This window comes from Dermacentor andersoni, chromosome 2 (assembly GCF_023375885.2).
Source record: "Dermacentor andersoni chromosome 2, qqDerAnde1_hic_scaffold, whole genome shotgun sequence".
Classification (NCBI taxonomy): domain Eukaryota; kingdom Metazoa; phylum Arthropoda; class Arachnida; order Ixodida; family Ixodidae; genus Dermacentor; species Dermacentor andersoni.
In genome coordinates this window covers 84,288,620-84,304,982 of record NC_092815.1, presented here as the reverse complement: position 1 = coordinate 84,304,982, position 16,363 = coordinate 84,288,620, and the positions used below count along the sequence as shown (strand labels likewise).

General features: G+C 46.2%; 1 protein-coding gene across 1 annotated transcript; it reads right to left on the bottom strand.

The window, feature by feature from the left end:
- Nucleotides 1-2,203: 2,203 nt before the first annotated feature.
- Nucleotides 2,204-10,963, bottom strand: Cib2 (Calcium and integrin binding family member 2). The gene is made up of 6 exons (XM_050188673.3): nucleotides 10,818-10,963; nucleotides 8,237-8,271; nucleotides 7,709-7,826; nucleotides 7,273-7,420; nucleotides 4,610-4,805; nucleotides 2,204-2,390 (listed from the first exon to the last, which is right to left on the bottom strand). The coding sequence occupies exons 1-6, from the start codon at nucleotides 10,866-10,868 to the stop codon at nucleotides 2,369-2,371; spliced, it is 570 nt and encodes a 189-aa protein (XP_050044630.1). The 5' UTR covers nucleotides 10,869-10,963; the 3' UTR covers nucleotides 2,204-2,368.
- Nucleotides 10,964-16,363: the final 5,400 nt, after the last annotated feature.

Genomic DNA, 16,363 nt, shown 5'->3' with positions numbered 1-16,363 from the left:
ATATTATACAGCCTGTTAAAAACGCGCATCAAGCGCAGCATGGCCGCGAACGTGGAAAAAGAAGTCGCCGAAAGTAAAGGTCGCTGTCGCATGGTATCGCAAAGCTCAAGAGCCCGTCGGTGAGCTCGGTGCGGTGGTTGAAGCTGTTGAAGGCCATACAGTGGCCGTGTCGACCCCAAACTTGGGGAGCACGCTCTCCCCTCCTGTTCCGTTGAGCGCTGAATGAACGTGGCTTTTGGCAGCATGACTACAGCGTTTGTGTACGCGTCAGTGGTGTCTGGCCCCACGAGACCGCCACAACAGGTTTCGATGACCTGACGAGTCTCCTATTTCACGTCTACGTAATTATTTGTTGCGGTCTTGGGTAATTGAGGCTCCATAGCTTAATTACTACGTCGAAGGCTGTCCAATAAAGTAATAAAAACAAGGCATTTTTTATGCATGAACTATAGTGCGACAGCTTGCCTTTGTCCTTTCTCTTCACTTCGCTCTACATCACCGGCTTGCATGCTACTGCGCTGTGTTATTGCCGCGGTTAGCTAAGAAAGTAAAATCGAAGCAAGGCATCTGCATAACATGTTCCCACTATTAAGTAGCGAACTATAACTGCGGCACACAATGCCGTATTATTGGTTACTGCATTTAAATTGAAAATCTAGTTGCAATTATTGACTCTGAGCTGGTTTGCAAATATAAAAAGGTCTAAAAAGTTACTGAAAGCTTTCAGCAAGGCGTATTCTAGACCACTAATTGGTTGGTGTTAGTGCAGCTGTTTCCAGAAATTATACATCTAAATAAAATTGAAACTGGTACTTCCTTTATATTTTCCTGGAAAGGTGTATTATAAACGTTCTTTAGCTCCTCTGTTGGCACTTCAGCGGGGGCGCTAGCCAGCGAATGATGTCGCTATCGTAATCGCACAAATCGACGATGATGATGTAGCGCGCCGGCTCGGGTAATCGCGTGTACTCTGAAAGAACGCTTTAAAAAAAAGAGAGAGAAAAGGTTGATGTTGAGCAAGAACCGCGAGAAACCTAAGGATTGTCACGATAGAAACGTACTTGTTTTGATCAAGCGGCCGTGATAGGACTTTTCACCGCATTAAAATAATTAAGGGCCGGTATGCGCCTACTGCAGTGCGTTAGATGTCTTGAATCTCACATTTTCTGTTATCAAGAGGAAAAATTTGTCATCCGCTCGACGGTAGCACGACGCTGCAAAGATAACTCTTTGCAAATTGGGAAAGTTTCGCAGTTTAGAAATTACTTATGGTGTGATCGTATGCAATGCCTTTCCGGGGCGGTCGCTCTGGTATCGGAACTAATCAGGATGCTAGAATATTGCAGAGGAGGAGGAACACTTCATTCAGTGAAAGAAAGAAAAAAAGAATCGCAAGCAGGCTTAATTCGTTCTTCCTGCTTACTCCAACGGGGTCCAGGACCCTTGCGACCTGAGTAGCCTACCGGTCCCACTCCACCTGGATGCGCTGGTCATGCGCAGATCGCATAGCAGGGCCGAGCAATGGACAACTCGAAACGTGGGTACGCAGAATATGGCAAATCGTGCAGTTCCGCCCGAAATCTGCATGGTGGGGAAAAACATCGACGAAAGAGAAAATTGTCGTCCACCCGCCAGTAGCGCGTAACAGTAGTGCAAACAGTCGCCCGGAAGTGCAGCGCCGAAAAATGGCGCCAGTGATTGAAGGTGACCCAGATGCGCTCCTCTGCGAGACTTGTGCGACTGCTGTGCAGCAGCCACATGAACGAGCCGAAAACATGCTCAAGACCTGTGCGCTTTGAACCGTGATGTCACGCGTGAAAGCGGATAGGCTATTCTGAGAACCGTGTTTTTTGAATAACGATGACCCCAGCAAGCTTCATCGTCTATCGTCATTATCATTGAAACGTGTGGATTCTCGTCGATTCCGACGTTACGACAGGGCTATTAGCGCGCAGGTCCCTCGTTTTGTTTATGGAGTATTGGTCCTATCCAGTGAGAGGTATTCGGAACGCTTTTAAATTCTGACAAGCAAGAAAGGTATGTGGCTACCCAACTAGGCAAGGCAAGATTGCGGAATCAGCATCCAGAGCACCACCACTGCGTTCTCGAATGCTGTTGACGTTGCTGCGTGACCTGAAGCCGGGACTCTTGCGTCATTGGATGCAACCAAGAGCTTCATATATCTGAATTAGCCAAACAACCATCGAGTACCGTAATACTTTATTAGACACTTAGTTCTGATTGCAACGTTGTGCTGACAAAAATGGACTTTTCTGATGGTTTGTCTTCACTCGCTGATGTTCTTCTATTGGCTAAGAAAGGGCAATCCCGAAGATCTGCGTCTTCGTGCTGTACGGCCCGATGACGTTCATATTCTGATGTGAAAGGCGCTGCAAAAGAAAAAAAAAGAAAAAAACTCGCTCGTTGACTTGCGCTGGAGTAGAGAATAGAATTAGTGCTGTGTTAATTTTATTAGAAAACTAGAATTCAGTTTTCTTATATCTAAGCGAGCGGGTTGATGTCACTTCATTGCTACGTACGCAACGGTTCCCTCAGTAGCAAGTGATCTCTACAGGCACGATTTGGTGCCGGCATATTGTCGTTCGAGATGAGAGAGACAGAGAAAAAAAAAGGAAAGACCGGAAGATTAGCCAGTGTATTTTGTTGTTGAAATTCTGACACATAGTTAAGTTTGTCCAGAGGAATCAGCCTGGTACTTAACAATGAGTATAATTAATAGTTTATCCGTCTGCAGATCTGGGCACGGTTAAAAATTTATGTAGCAGCAAGAGAAATACCGCTTAACGCGGGGTTTCAGAATATTAGTTTGTTGAATTTTTGTGCTAACTGCGCTTTAGCTTGACTCTCTTATGATCTTAAGGCAACCTACGCGTGACAGCCGCTCAGAAATTTTTTACGCGCTAGTGCAATGTCCTTATTATACGAATAGCCACCAACTAGCCCAGCTTTCTGCCTTAAATGCAATAATAACGCACGTGACGTCGAGTTATGCTCTGTTAGAATGGGTTTCCGTGTCCTCAAGTGCTTCCACAGTCCACTCAGAAGGATATTAATATATGGAGAAATAGTTAATTTGCAGCCCTGTGTCCCTGCCCCTCGCAAACACTTATGTCTCCGAAAAGTATAATGAACTCCTAAGCAACTTTAGATACTTGGAAGTTGCACTGTGAGTTGCTGCCTTTTGTGGTCTTCAATTACACCCTGAAGCGTTTCACGTACTTCTACAACGTAAGCGGTATTTAAGATAAAATCAGGTAGATAGTTGATTAATCCTGCAATGCCTAAACCTATAACGCCGATATACTTAGCAGTATTGCGCCTCAGAATTCCGAACTTAACACATACCTTACAGTAACGTTTTTGATACGCTGGAGCGATTTTTCGCTTGTGGAGAGTTCCGACTGATTAATTGCTATAGTAATCAAGTTATAACTGAATAATATGTCGTTGTTATTTTATGTATAAATGTACTATCCATGACAAAAAATAAAGGTGAACAAGTTCTAACTTTCCTAGTTGTGTAAACTGTGGCATTACAGGGTTAACCGCCTTTTTCCGTCCCGTTAGTTGTTTCCTGTAAAGCGTGCCGCGCTGCTCGTACACTCTTGCCGCGGTGAAACTACTTTATCAGGCGAGGTTGTCGCTGTCGCAGCAGAGATTGCGAAGAGCAACTTCTTTCTCTAAAAATGAAGGAAAGGCTCATCATTCAAGGAAAATGACGAAACTCGGTGTTTTGTTCGAGCTGTGTTTTTCTCTTGCTAGCACTTCGGGGAAAAAAAGAGAGAGAGAAATAAATATGGAGCCTCGGTTGCATTTCTTTCGAATGCGTTGACAACCCATTAAATGTCACAGGGAACAGAGCGTGGCACTAAATGTGACATTTGAACGGCACTGTGATTCCCACCACGTGCTGAAAGAGAACTTTTCAAGAATAACTAAGAAACAAAAAGTTCAATGGTGGTACTCAAAATTTCAATTGAAGAGTAATCGAAGTAACCCAAGCATAGGAAGAGGTCGCTCCCTCCCTCTTGAAATACACCAAACTCGCAAAGCCTGTGCATGACTCTGCTTTACCTTGACTCTCTTCTGATCTTAAGCCAACCTACGCATGACAGACGCTCAGAAATGATGTGGCACGGTAATGGAAGATGTTGATCAACAAGAGTGCACACAACCTCAACATGACTACAACGCGTAACAGGTGTGCCTGTTGAACTTTCACATTCACTTAAGCTTTCAAGCCTGCTTCAATCCTCCAATTCCTATCAAAAATCAAGGAGCGATGCATTTTTTTCCGCTTTACTCTATTCAGGCGAGGCCTGTTGTGTCAGTGGGAGTGGGACTCCGTAGATTGAGATGTAAAATACGCTACAGGGCAGATGCTGTCGATGCAGCTAAGGCTAGAGCAGATAGAGTCACTCTAGTAACGGCAAGTGGCAGGGGTCTCCTAATTATCGCAACACTCGCTGCGACGTGAAACTAAACACGCCAGGAGTTCCTCATGCCCTGTACTTTGCCTAGCCTCACGGCGCAATGTTTTCACGATGTCTGCAAACCAACAGGTGCATTATGTTAGACCACATTTCACCTGATAAAATCCGGTGCACGGGTGATGACGTGTTCGAATTCGGTGAAGGAGATCTTTCCGTCGTCGTCCATGTCGGCCTCCTCGAGCACCTTCTCGACCACGATCTGCACCTCGTCGGGTGTCAGCTCAGAGCGCGTCAGCGCTATCGTAGCCTTCTCGATGTCTCCGGGGCCCAGCATCTGATCCTCGTCGTAATCTGCGGCGGGGCACACAGATACGGTGATGGGCGTGTTTTCGCTGAGATTGAGAAACAACTGTAGCGCCTTCTATATAGATATCTTCCTGGATAATATCTCCAATTTGATATCCTCTACCCCTCCGCAATGACCACAATTCTGTTGCTATAACTTTTCTATGTGAGAATTACCTTTTATTGCGATAGCAATCATATGGACACTCCAGGCGCATTTTTGCCGTCGCCGTCACCTTAATGTTCCGTATAAAGTCCAAGGGCGATAAAACCGTCGCCGAGCGTCGTAGGCTGTATATGCGAGTGAAAGTACGCGAGGGAAGCCGGCGATCGCGTCTCAATCTGGCGTGCGCGAGGGAGAAAGCGGGGAGAAAACGCGCCATCTTCCGTCGCGCGAAAGGCCGTGGGGTTATGGGAGGGAGGGAGGGGGGAGGGAGGCCGGAGTTGTGCTCCGGCAGCAAGTGCCCATTTCGCGACAGGGTGCAAGGGGAACTTACGATCGCGGCTCAGTCTGGCGCGCCATATATCGAGGAAAGCGGGGAGGCAGCGCGGGAAGGATAGGGGCTTCGACTCTGCCAACAAGCGTGTACTTGCACGGTCGCGTGCGTCGTATCTTGAAAGGACCCTTCAGACGGCTCATACCTTTGTGTGCGCTGTGTTCTCGCCGCTCTGGCATTTAAGCGATAGACTGCAGGAAGGTCATTTCGCTCGCTGCTGCTGCCACGCTTCCTCGCACAACCGTCCAGCGTTTTGCAGCGAGTGTCCGCGCTCATTGAGTGTGACGTGTTCATGTTTACTTGTGCGCAGTGACACCATGCTTGTTAATTCAGTTGGTAAGCGAATGTTTCCAAGTTTATATGGCCGATAAAACTACTATCCTTACTTCGTATAGCTGTGTACCAATTTGGTATCGCAATCGATGCTTCGCCTTTCGGGCGAAACTACCACTTTTTTCCCCTGTTTTGTGGAATATGTTTACTTCTGCGTGAATACTGAGTGTATTGTAATAACTCTTCACATCCACTTCTGAAAGAGCTCAACGTAGGTCTGACAGTATTAGTAAATGAAATGAAGTGACATGAACTGCGACCCACTTTACGCGCCAGCTCTGGCGCGCGACCTCCTACCTGAGCCGTCTTCTGGAATGAAGCAAGGGCAAGAGCTAAGGTGGAACTAGGTGAACTTGGTGGAACTAAATATATCCAGGGCTTTGGCGACGGGTGAAGGAAATAGTGGTATTGAGCCATAAAATCTGCCCCAAAGGGCGCCTCTGATTTCAGTGGCTTAACATTAGCGCATTTCTTCATGGTCCGTAAAGTTAGGTTTCTCGTCACACGTTTCGCGAGCAAAAAGTACGAGTGACGCGCACCTGCGATTAGTGGGCCGGCACTGGCGGCGCCGAACTGTTATAAAGCATCTGCATTATTGTTTACCCCGGGTAACTTAGATGTATTGAGTGCGCTGTGGTATCGTGTGTTTTTACCATTTTTAAGGACCGCTCTCGTTCAGACTATACCAGAGTCCACTTCTATACCAAGGACCAATGACTGCACCAAGGTCCACTTCCGAATTATTTAGATAACTCTAAGTTGGTCATAACTGCGGCTCTTCTGCATAGCACTTCAAATAACGAATGTTCTGCGGTCGACTGCGGTAATTTCCTCTTTCTTTTCTTTTTTTGCTGTTTACACAGCAAAATAAAATGTAAACGCTCAAGACTGAATTCACGGCATTTGAGCATATGCTACGTGTTTAGACGCCGCAAGGCATTGAAGTTCGCACTTTAAACGGTCTAGTTTGAACAAGGTGGACCAAATGTTGACTGACAACCAAATTCATGCACGGGGCCTACGTACTTTTTGGAAAGAACTCGACGTTTTTAATTTTGAAGAGTTCGTTTAGTGTCATGTCTGGCTCGGTCGACTCAGGGCCTACATTGTCATCATCTCAGTCTCGATCAGTACATTTCTGTAGCGGTGATAAATACTATTACATCGTCAAACGAAAATTGCAAAGCCAACTACCTTGAAAACCTCGTGTTAGCTGTGACGTTTAGTATTGTAAAACATGAGTGGCTCTATATTCATGCTACTGGCAAGACATTTCGGGCATCGCGCTCCGGCTCAAGCGGCGTTGCATGAGTTTCAGTAGCAGTGAAGCAGCTCTGCAATGAGCTGAGCTGCAACGAAATAATCTACAGAACGATCAACCAAGCACATCTTGCCCTACTGAGAGGAAAAAAAGACACATTCATCAATGTGTATAGCGAAGCTGTCTGTACAACGAAACATTCTCGCGACCATGTGTGTTTTCTCATAACCATGTTTGACAGTATTCCTTATCCGCAGTAAATAAATAAACAAAACACTCTCACTGAAGCGTGATTAGACTTATATATACAGTTTTCACCGAGACTTAAACGGACGAATTTCAGAAAAGATGCCGCGCAGTGACGGCGGTGCGAGATGCTCACCGTAGATGCGGAATGCGTAAAAGACCTTGACATCGCGCGGTGACGGTTCGCTGAACACGGACAGCATGTCCAGAAAATCATCGAAGGTCATGTTGCCGCTGCCGTCGTGCGAGAACACCTTGCAGATACGCTCCTTGAACGGGTTTTCCTGCAACACACGTCGAAGGACGGAATCACTAACTGGCAGGCGCCGACTCTGAAACGGGCAGGTGGCTGGCTGTACGCCGGAATTATTCTTATTGTCTACTCATTGTCATTTGATCTCAGAGGTCCGGAAGTGAAGCGTAAAAAAATGTCATACTGGTTGGGGCATAAGTGGTCTTGTTGCTTTAACAGAACACTAGGAAGCCTGCTGATCTCAATGACCACTGACGCACGCACGCACGCGCGCACGCACTTTCCTGCCATTCTGTTTTTGCTGCACAGTGAAGCGTACCTTCAGTTCGGACATCTTCTCGATCTTCTCCATGGGCACAACGATGGTGTGCGCCTCGTTCCCGGTCATGACAATGGGAACCCGCTGGCTGTCCAGCTCTCGGAACCGCTTCTGGATCCTGCGAGAACCGTTTGTTCCGCCCGCGCGGAGCTTCAGAAGATAGGTTCGCTCGGCGTCCGCTACACGTGCCTCACACGATGTTCTTACGATGTGCTAACTGTCCACACTGCAGCCGTAATGTCAACACTTACGTGAACTACATATTAGTGCTTCCATTTGCGAAGCCACCGCCCATCACTGCGTGACCGTCTCATATTCTCCCGTTGAGCGCACTGTGATCCTATATAGTGTAGAATAGCTTTTGCTGTGCAGAGTGTCGCGATTTTGGCATTGCAGGCGCGTTAAAGTATGCATGTGCAGCGTGCCCAGTTAGTCGGCGGAGTTTCCATTTTCTGTAGAAAGCAACTAAATACCGATTCCTCTAACTGTGGAGCGAGGTTGATTTATCTTTTGGAATTCTGCTCTTACCTGAGAATTTCTTTTCTTGTAAAGTAGGTGCAGTCCTTTATGGCGGCAGCGAGTGAAAAAAAAAGTTGGCCAGTATTAGCAATATACGGTATTTGTCAAAAGGTGCCAGTAAATTCACACGAGCGCTGTAGTTATTGTAATTCGGGTTCGTTTAGACTTCTCTTTCCCCTCCCTTTTCCACTTATTCATTTTGGTACAAAGCGCAGGCCTACCGCCCACCACAGTGCTGGATTAGGCATTACTACGTTCTGTGCAATAATAACCGGCATCTTTACATTTTAGTGATGTGCTTTGGTTCATACCACTCGTAAGTCACGCTCGAATCTATTTTGACGCGCTCACTCAACGTTGAATAATTCAATGCCGCTCAAAGTTTCCAGTACATGACTCCTATTAGCCCTATTAGCAGTACCAAACCTACCATGACCCCCCCCCCCCCACACCACCTTATAAGCCCTCTGAATACTAATTTTTTCAATGACGCAGATACATTTAGATATTAATTTATTTAAAAGAAAGACATTAATCACAGCATATAAGGCTTTGACTAGCTAGTACAGTGGTTCTCATATATATATATATATATATATATATATATATATATATGAGAACCACTGAACTAGCTAGTCAAATGGCAATCCCCCCTCTCCCTCCAAAAATATTGCGCTCTTGATCATACTAACGCACATTACGTGAATCTGAAAGAACTTTTTTGTTTAGGAAGGTCGCCAAAAATATCACCTGTTCTTTGTGTGTGTGTGTGTGTGTGTGCGTGCGTGCGTGTGTGTGTGTGTGTGTGTGTGTGTGTGTGTGTGTGTGTGTGTGTGTGTGTGTGTGTGTGTGTGTGTGTGTGTGTGTGTGTGTGTGTGTGTGTGTGTGTGTGTGTGTGTGTGTGTGTGTGTGTGTGTGTGTGTTTTGCCTTGTTAGTCGGGAAGCAAAAGCATAAAGACACGAACATTCGGTAATAGCAGGAACTGTGAATATCCTGATAGTTGCCACCCCTTCCTCGTCAAACTACGCATCGTCCCATCTCAATCTATCCCTCACCCTGCCACCGCCGGTCCTTTGCGATCCTCCTGGTCTATTTTTTTCTTTCCGTTTTCGTTTATATTAACATTCATGGTTTGTTATTTCGTTGTAGGCTTTCGACAGTGTTTTGAAATTCATTGTATTTCTTTAGCTAAGATTTTGGGATAGAGCTCCCAGTCTGTTGGCCAATCTTCTCATTTTTCCTATATAATAAAGAATATGAATACAGACCAGCACTGCAGAGCAAGCATCCCAACTAGCTCTGGTTTGTTTACAAAGCGACCTTGCATATTCTTAGAATGCCTAACCATTTTTACCGTTCTTCAACGCTTTTGTTTTTCTTTACCTTCCTTTAACATTGAACGAAGGCAACGTTAATTCTGTAACTGGTTTGACACTGGTTTGAAGAGCCGAGATTTTTGCATGTTAAAAAAAGAAGAACATTCGGCAGAATCCATCTCATGATGACTGTTGACGGTAATGCGTTTAGCATTGAATCAGTTTAGCGACAGAACGCGTTGCCACCGTCGAAACGGGTTGTGTAGAAGTCGTGCACTACACCGTGACTCCTCTTTGCCGCTTCTCTAACAACACTCAACGAAATCTAGCTCCGCCGCCGCGACGCCTGCTCGTGGCCTTCGAAATGCATGGACCACCGGCGTCATGCGGCAACCGGGCTCCTCTCCCGCGCTCCTTTCTGGACGCGCTGTGCCAGCTAGTGGCGCTGCCGAGAAGTCCGCGCGGAGCCTCCAAGACTAGAAGCGTGGCGCGCCAGGGCCGGCGAGCGCTGAGAACCGTTACCTCGCTTGTCGTACACTGCACTCAGTTGCACATACTCAGCGACCGAAGTTGGCGAGAGGCTCATCGAAGAGCGGCAGATACCCAGTGCATTCACGGCGCAGCTCGCTAATGCGTCGCGTTGCTGTCCTCGAGGAAACCGTGTGACGCGGGTTTGATTGCGCCCGGCATCGGAGACAAGTTAGACACACTCCCAGTGGCACACATACCTAGTTACCGAAGTTGGGGTCAGAGACGTTCGTTGAAGAGCGCCACACACCTACAGGCACATTCCCAGGCACAGAAATTGATATCAAAGAGGTTCACTGAAGACCAGCATAGATAGTGTGGCACATGCTCGGTGCTTCAAGTCGGTGTCAAATATTTTCTTCGAACCCACTGGTGCCTACCCAGTCCCGCTTCTACAGTGACCCTCGCCGGCATGAAAGAGGTTCGTGGAAGAGAGGCACGTTAGTCACAATGCCACACTCAGTGACCCAACGTCTTTCTGCGGTTGGTTTCGGTCGCTGTTCCCTCAGCACAGCAGCCCGATGAGCTACCCATTTGACCACGAACTACCCAGTGACCCAGGTAGGCGGGAAAACGGTTAGATACAACCATATATATATATATATATATATATATATATATATATATAGAAACACATATATATAGCTAGCTAGCCAGATAGACCCTCGTCCTCCGGAAAGTGCGTGAAATACACTAAGAATGCTAACGCATTAAATGTTCGCTGCGTAGCCGCGGCCGTCCTCACCTGGTAATCCTCGAGTTGTTCGTCCGTGAAAGTGACGACCTTGTTTCCCATACCGCCAGGCAGCACTTGCCCGCAACTTAGCGTTCTGTAGGGCGTCGAAATTGCGGTGCAGAGCGTTCCTCGTCGACGACTGCGCAGACTCCTCGCGAAGCGCGTGTGCGTGCAGAGCTGCCTCGCTCCTGAAATGAGCCCGAGCCCGATCTGAACCCGCCTCGACGTCGGCGACCGCGTACCGGGCGCGCCCATCAACCTTAGGCGTGGTCGTCGTCGTAGCAGCTGCTGCTCTTCCTTTCTTTCTTTTTTACGTTGTCCCCCGGGAAAGGAAGGCGCGCTTTCTTCCGTTCCTGTTGTTTGGGTCCTTCCTTCCAGACGCCAGGGCAAGGTCATTTATTGCTGCGCCACCATGTTGTGACTTTCTAGGGGTAGATACATCGTATACCGTACCGCGTTGCGTAGGGATTTGGCTGCAGGATGAACAGAGTGGGCTAGTTGGTAATGCGGTTGTTAGAAAACTTGGAGCGCAAGAAAGACACTGCACGTAGAAAAGGAACACACACACCACGCACGATCATGTTGCCTCACATTCTCTCATCGTGCCTCGCATTGTTGTGTCAGTGTAAACCCATCTTGGAAAACGCGGTCATTTTATTCCGTCGCATTGACCAAACCACACGAGAATTCTCGCAAGGCTATCATATCACCAAGAACTCCGCACTCTGTGTAAGCCAACCATCGTTATTACTGCATGATAGATAATTAAATTTTATTAGTCGAAGCTGGACACGTTCCTTGGATGCATGCTTGTTTTTCACCTCGTCTCGTCCATTTTCCATACAGGGTGTCCCAATTATCATGCACCAAGATTTAAACACATGCAAATGCCACGTAGCTGGACAGAGCCACGGTAATGTTGTTCACCGTCGCTTGAAGATACTCGGATTACATTTTGCATTCCGCCTAATTACCTAATTAGTCTTAATGAATTAATCAACTTCTCAAATAGTATAATTATGTGAAAAGTGTCAATGAGAAAATTGTAGAGCAACATGAAAAATTACGAATACAACTTTCTGTTGTCAAAACGTTACATGAAAGTTTTTGCAAGCATGAAAGAAGCCCGCGCTCACACGCAAAGTGCCACGAGCGGCCAGTCGCGCGACAATTTTTCGCGTATTCGCGGGCTTTTTTCATGCTTGTAAAAACACTTTTATGTAGCACGTATTGACCAACAGAAAGCTGTGTCGGGGATTTTTCATGTTCCTCTACAATTCTCTCATTGACACTGTTCATATTGTAATATTTGAGTTGACTAATTAATTAAGACTAATTAGGTAATTAGGCGGAATGCAAAAAATAATCTGAGTATCTCCAAGCGACGGCAAGCAACATTACCTTGGTTGTGTCCAGCTACGTGGCATTTGCATATCTTCAAATCTTGGTGCATGATACTTGGGACACCCTGCATATGCATATGTTTTCCATGCGTGTATTAAAGATCAGCTGTGAGGAACGCGTGTGGTGTGTGTTCCTTCCGTACGTCCAGTGTCTTTATTGCGCTCTAAGATTTCCAATAAGGGACTTAGAGAGTGCCAGAGCAGTGAGCCTTGAAATAGTCCCTCTAAAACAAGAACGCCTGGGTGCAACGCGTGCAGGGAAATCTAAGCACCGGGCATACGGAACTCATTTGCGATGTTTATGTTTATGTTATGAAGATGTAACTGCTTCTGTTTCACGTCACGTGACGCGTACAAGGTAATCACAACTGCAAAGATTTTGGTGTGATTAGCAGCTTAAAGTGACAACTACGCGAAACGCTGTTCGGCACTGATTGCAGCGTATGGCGCAAGGTGGAATAGTCATAGAGATGCCACACCGTATACATACACTAGCAATTTGTTCCGCGTTCATTATTTCTCTTGGCTTTGGTCGTTTAGTGCATATTCTTGTGGCTGAAGTGACCTTGCCCAAGTGTCCGCCTCGTGTCCAAATCAATCAATCAATCAATCAATCAATCAATCAATCAATCAATCAATCAATCAATCAATCAATCAATCAATCAATCAATCAATCAATCAATCAATCAATCAATCAATCAATCAATCAATCTTTCCTTCTTTCTTCCTTTTTGAAAGCAGATTTCACATTCGCACATTTCGCCTTTGACTCGCACACCGAACAGCACATGTCAACGATCACGCTGTTGTCTCCTCATAAGCTGCGTCAGCCTATTTTAAGCCTAAACCCCATGAGAGCGATTTTGCGCGCCACCGACGAGCGACGGATTTGAGCGGCGAAGCCGGCTGTCGCGCGAACCGATCGCTCGTTCTTGTCGCTCGATCGCTCGGCTCTGGAAATCTATAATTCATTTGCTCGACGCCCAGAAATGCTGTGAGCAACTAGGCAATAGCGTGAAGCCGGAACTGGACAGATCACTCAAGTACTACCGACTGTTGCACGGAACGAGCAAACGACTAAGTTTTGATACATGCAAGGATGAGAATCTACTGCGAGACCTTCAGATACATTTTACACTGTTCCTTACAGTAAAACACAACAACCTAAATTAATAAAGCATGCGTCACGCCAGTTTCGGCGCTTATTTGCTATCCTCATACCAGCAACGCCGGGGAGACGTGGCTCAAAGCCGTCGCTCGCATGGGGTACGACTTGTAGGCGACGACCGAAGCCGACAGCCATTTCCATCGCGTCGCTTGTCGCTGTCGCGCGCGAGATCGCTTGCATGGGGTTTATACTTTTAAGCGAGGTTCTCGCCTATTCTCGAATATAATTTTACCTGTCACGCAGCATCCCGGTAGGACATTGTCAGTGCCGACAAACATGACCTGCATTGTCCTTGATCGGGTTAGGAAACTCACACAAAAAGGAACTGTAATACAACGGGTTAGTTGGTACGCATCCACTGTCAACAATAAAATAACGTGCAAGGACAGAAGGCCCTGAATGCTAGACACAGAAAGGGCGCATGTCTAATGATGGACACCACTTCCGTGTCCTCCTCCCAGTGTCGTTTGTTATTGCGGGCTGTTTTATTAATTCTTAAGGAAAGCCAAGCAGTGAAAACACTGCTCCTCTGATCAAGCTGGGTCTCGAATGTAGGACCTTTCGCAGTGTTAACGTCAAAGACGCATTCCCCTTTTATGCCGCATGTCACGCAACTCATCATCATCATCAGCCTATTTTATGTCCACTGCAGGACGAAGACCTCTTCCTGCGATCTCCAATTACTCCTGTCCTGCGCCAACCGATTCCAGCTAGCGCCTGCGAATTTCTTAATTTCATCACCTCACCTATAGTCTTCTGCCGTCCTCGATTGCGCTTCCCTTCTCTTGGCACCCATTCTGTAAATCTAATGGTCCACCGGTTATCTAACCTACGCATTACATGACCTGCCCAGCTCCATTTCTTTCTCTTAATGTCAATTAGAATATCGGCTATCCCTGTTTGCTCTCCGATCCACACCGCCTTTTTCCTGTCTCTTAACGTTACGCCTAGCATTCTTCGTTCCATCGCTCTTTGCGCAGTCCTTAACTTGTTTTCGAGCTTCTTTGTCAGTCTCCAAGTTTCCGCCTCCTCTGTCAGCACCGGTAGAATGCATTGATTGTACACCTTTCTTTTTAATGATAATGCTAAGCTTCCAGTCAGGATTTGACAATTCTGCCGAATGCGCTACAACCTACTTTTATTCTGTAAATTTCCTTCTCATGATCAGGGTCCCCTGTGAGTAATCGACCTAGATAAACGTACTTCACAGACTCTGGAGGCTGACTGGCGATCCTGAAATCGTGTTCCCTTGCCCGGCTGTTGATCATTATCTTTGTCTACTGCATATTAATCTTCAACTCCACTCTTATACTCTCTCTGTTAAACTCCTTAATCATTTGTTGTAACTCGTCCCCAGTGTTGCTGAACAAAACAATGTCATCTGCAAATCAAATGTTGCTGAGATATTCACCGTTGATCCTTTCTCCTAAACCTTCCCAGTTTAATAGCTTGAGTACTTCCAAGCATGCAGTGAATAGCATTGTAGAGATTGTGTCTCCTTGTCTGACCCCTTTCTTTATAGGTATCTTCCTACTTTTCTTGTGGAGAATTAAGGTAGCTGTGGAATCTCTGTAGTTACTTTCCAAGATATTTACACAAGCGTCCTGTACTCCTTGATTACGTAATGCCTCTATGGCTGCTGGTGTCTCTACTGAATCAAATGTCTTCTCGTACTCTATAAAAGCCATACAGAGAGGCTGATTGTACTCTGTGCGGATTTCTCGATTACCTGATTGATGACATGGATGTGATCCATTGTAGAGTATCCCTTCCTGAAACCTGCCTGTTCTCTTCGTTGACTCTTCGTTCTCTTCGTTCTCTTCGTTGAAGTCCAGTTATGTCCCTATTCTATTGGAGATTATCTTGGTGGATATTTTATATAATACTTGAAGTACGCTAATGGGCCTATAATTTTTCAATTCTTTAACGCCTCCATTTTTGTGGATTAGTATAATTTTGACATTCTTCCATTTCTCTGGGACCCTTGAAGTCGATAGACAGTTCGTATAAAGGGCCGCTAGTTTTGCAAGCATTATGTCTCCTCCATTTTTTATTAAATCGACTGGCAGTCCATGTCCTCCTGCCGCTTTTCCCCGTTTTATGTTTTGCAAGGTCTTTCTTACTTCATCGCTAGTTATAGAGGGAGCCTCTGTAACCGGTTCATTACTACATCGAGTGGAGGTATCGCGGCTGCTTTGGGTATTGTACAGGTCAGTATAGAACTATTCCGCTGCTTTTACTATATCTTCGAGATTGCTGATGATATTATTCCGCTTATCTTTCAGTGCATACATCTTGGTTTGCCCGATGCCTTCTCACTGATTTCAGGCTGCATCCATTTTTTGCTGCCTCCTCAGTCTTTCTCACGTTATAACTTCTAATACCCCTTGTTTTCTCCTTGTTGATTAGTTTTGACAGTTCCGTGAATTCTATCTGATCTCCTTAGTTGGACACTTTCATTCTTTGTCGTTTCTTTATTGGGTACTTTGTTACCTGGGAGAGCTTACCTACTGGTTGCCGTGGGACCTTGCCTCTCACACCAATTACTGCTTCTGAAGCCAGCCTAGTTACAGCTTTATTAATTGCCTCTATGTCATCTTGATCTCTCTGTTCTAAGGCTGCATATTTGTTTGCATGTGCCAGTGACCTATAGAGAAACTTCTTGAAAGTATGGCACAAGGAAAGCCAAGAAAGGGCGACAGAAGACACACCTGGCTTACCGTGGCTTTACGTCACTTATGGCCTGCGTCTTAGCAGCAATCCTATAGCGCGCTCGTCCCCGTCGTTTCTTGTCTTCCGCTGCATCCTGCTATTACGTGTCTACAATTCAACTAAATTAACTAACCCAATCTTTGACGGTTTCTAAGCAAGCTGGCAGACATTTATACTGCTCTAATTCACCCCTGAAGCTCTGCATTCTGCATCTGTGGCGCGCAGCACAAAATGCGCGCCCGAATGGTTGCACGAGTTTCGAGACGACGCGT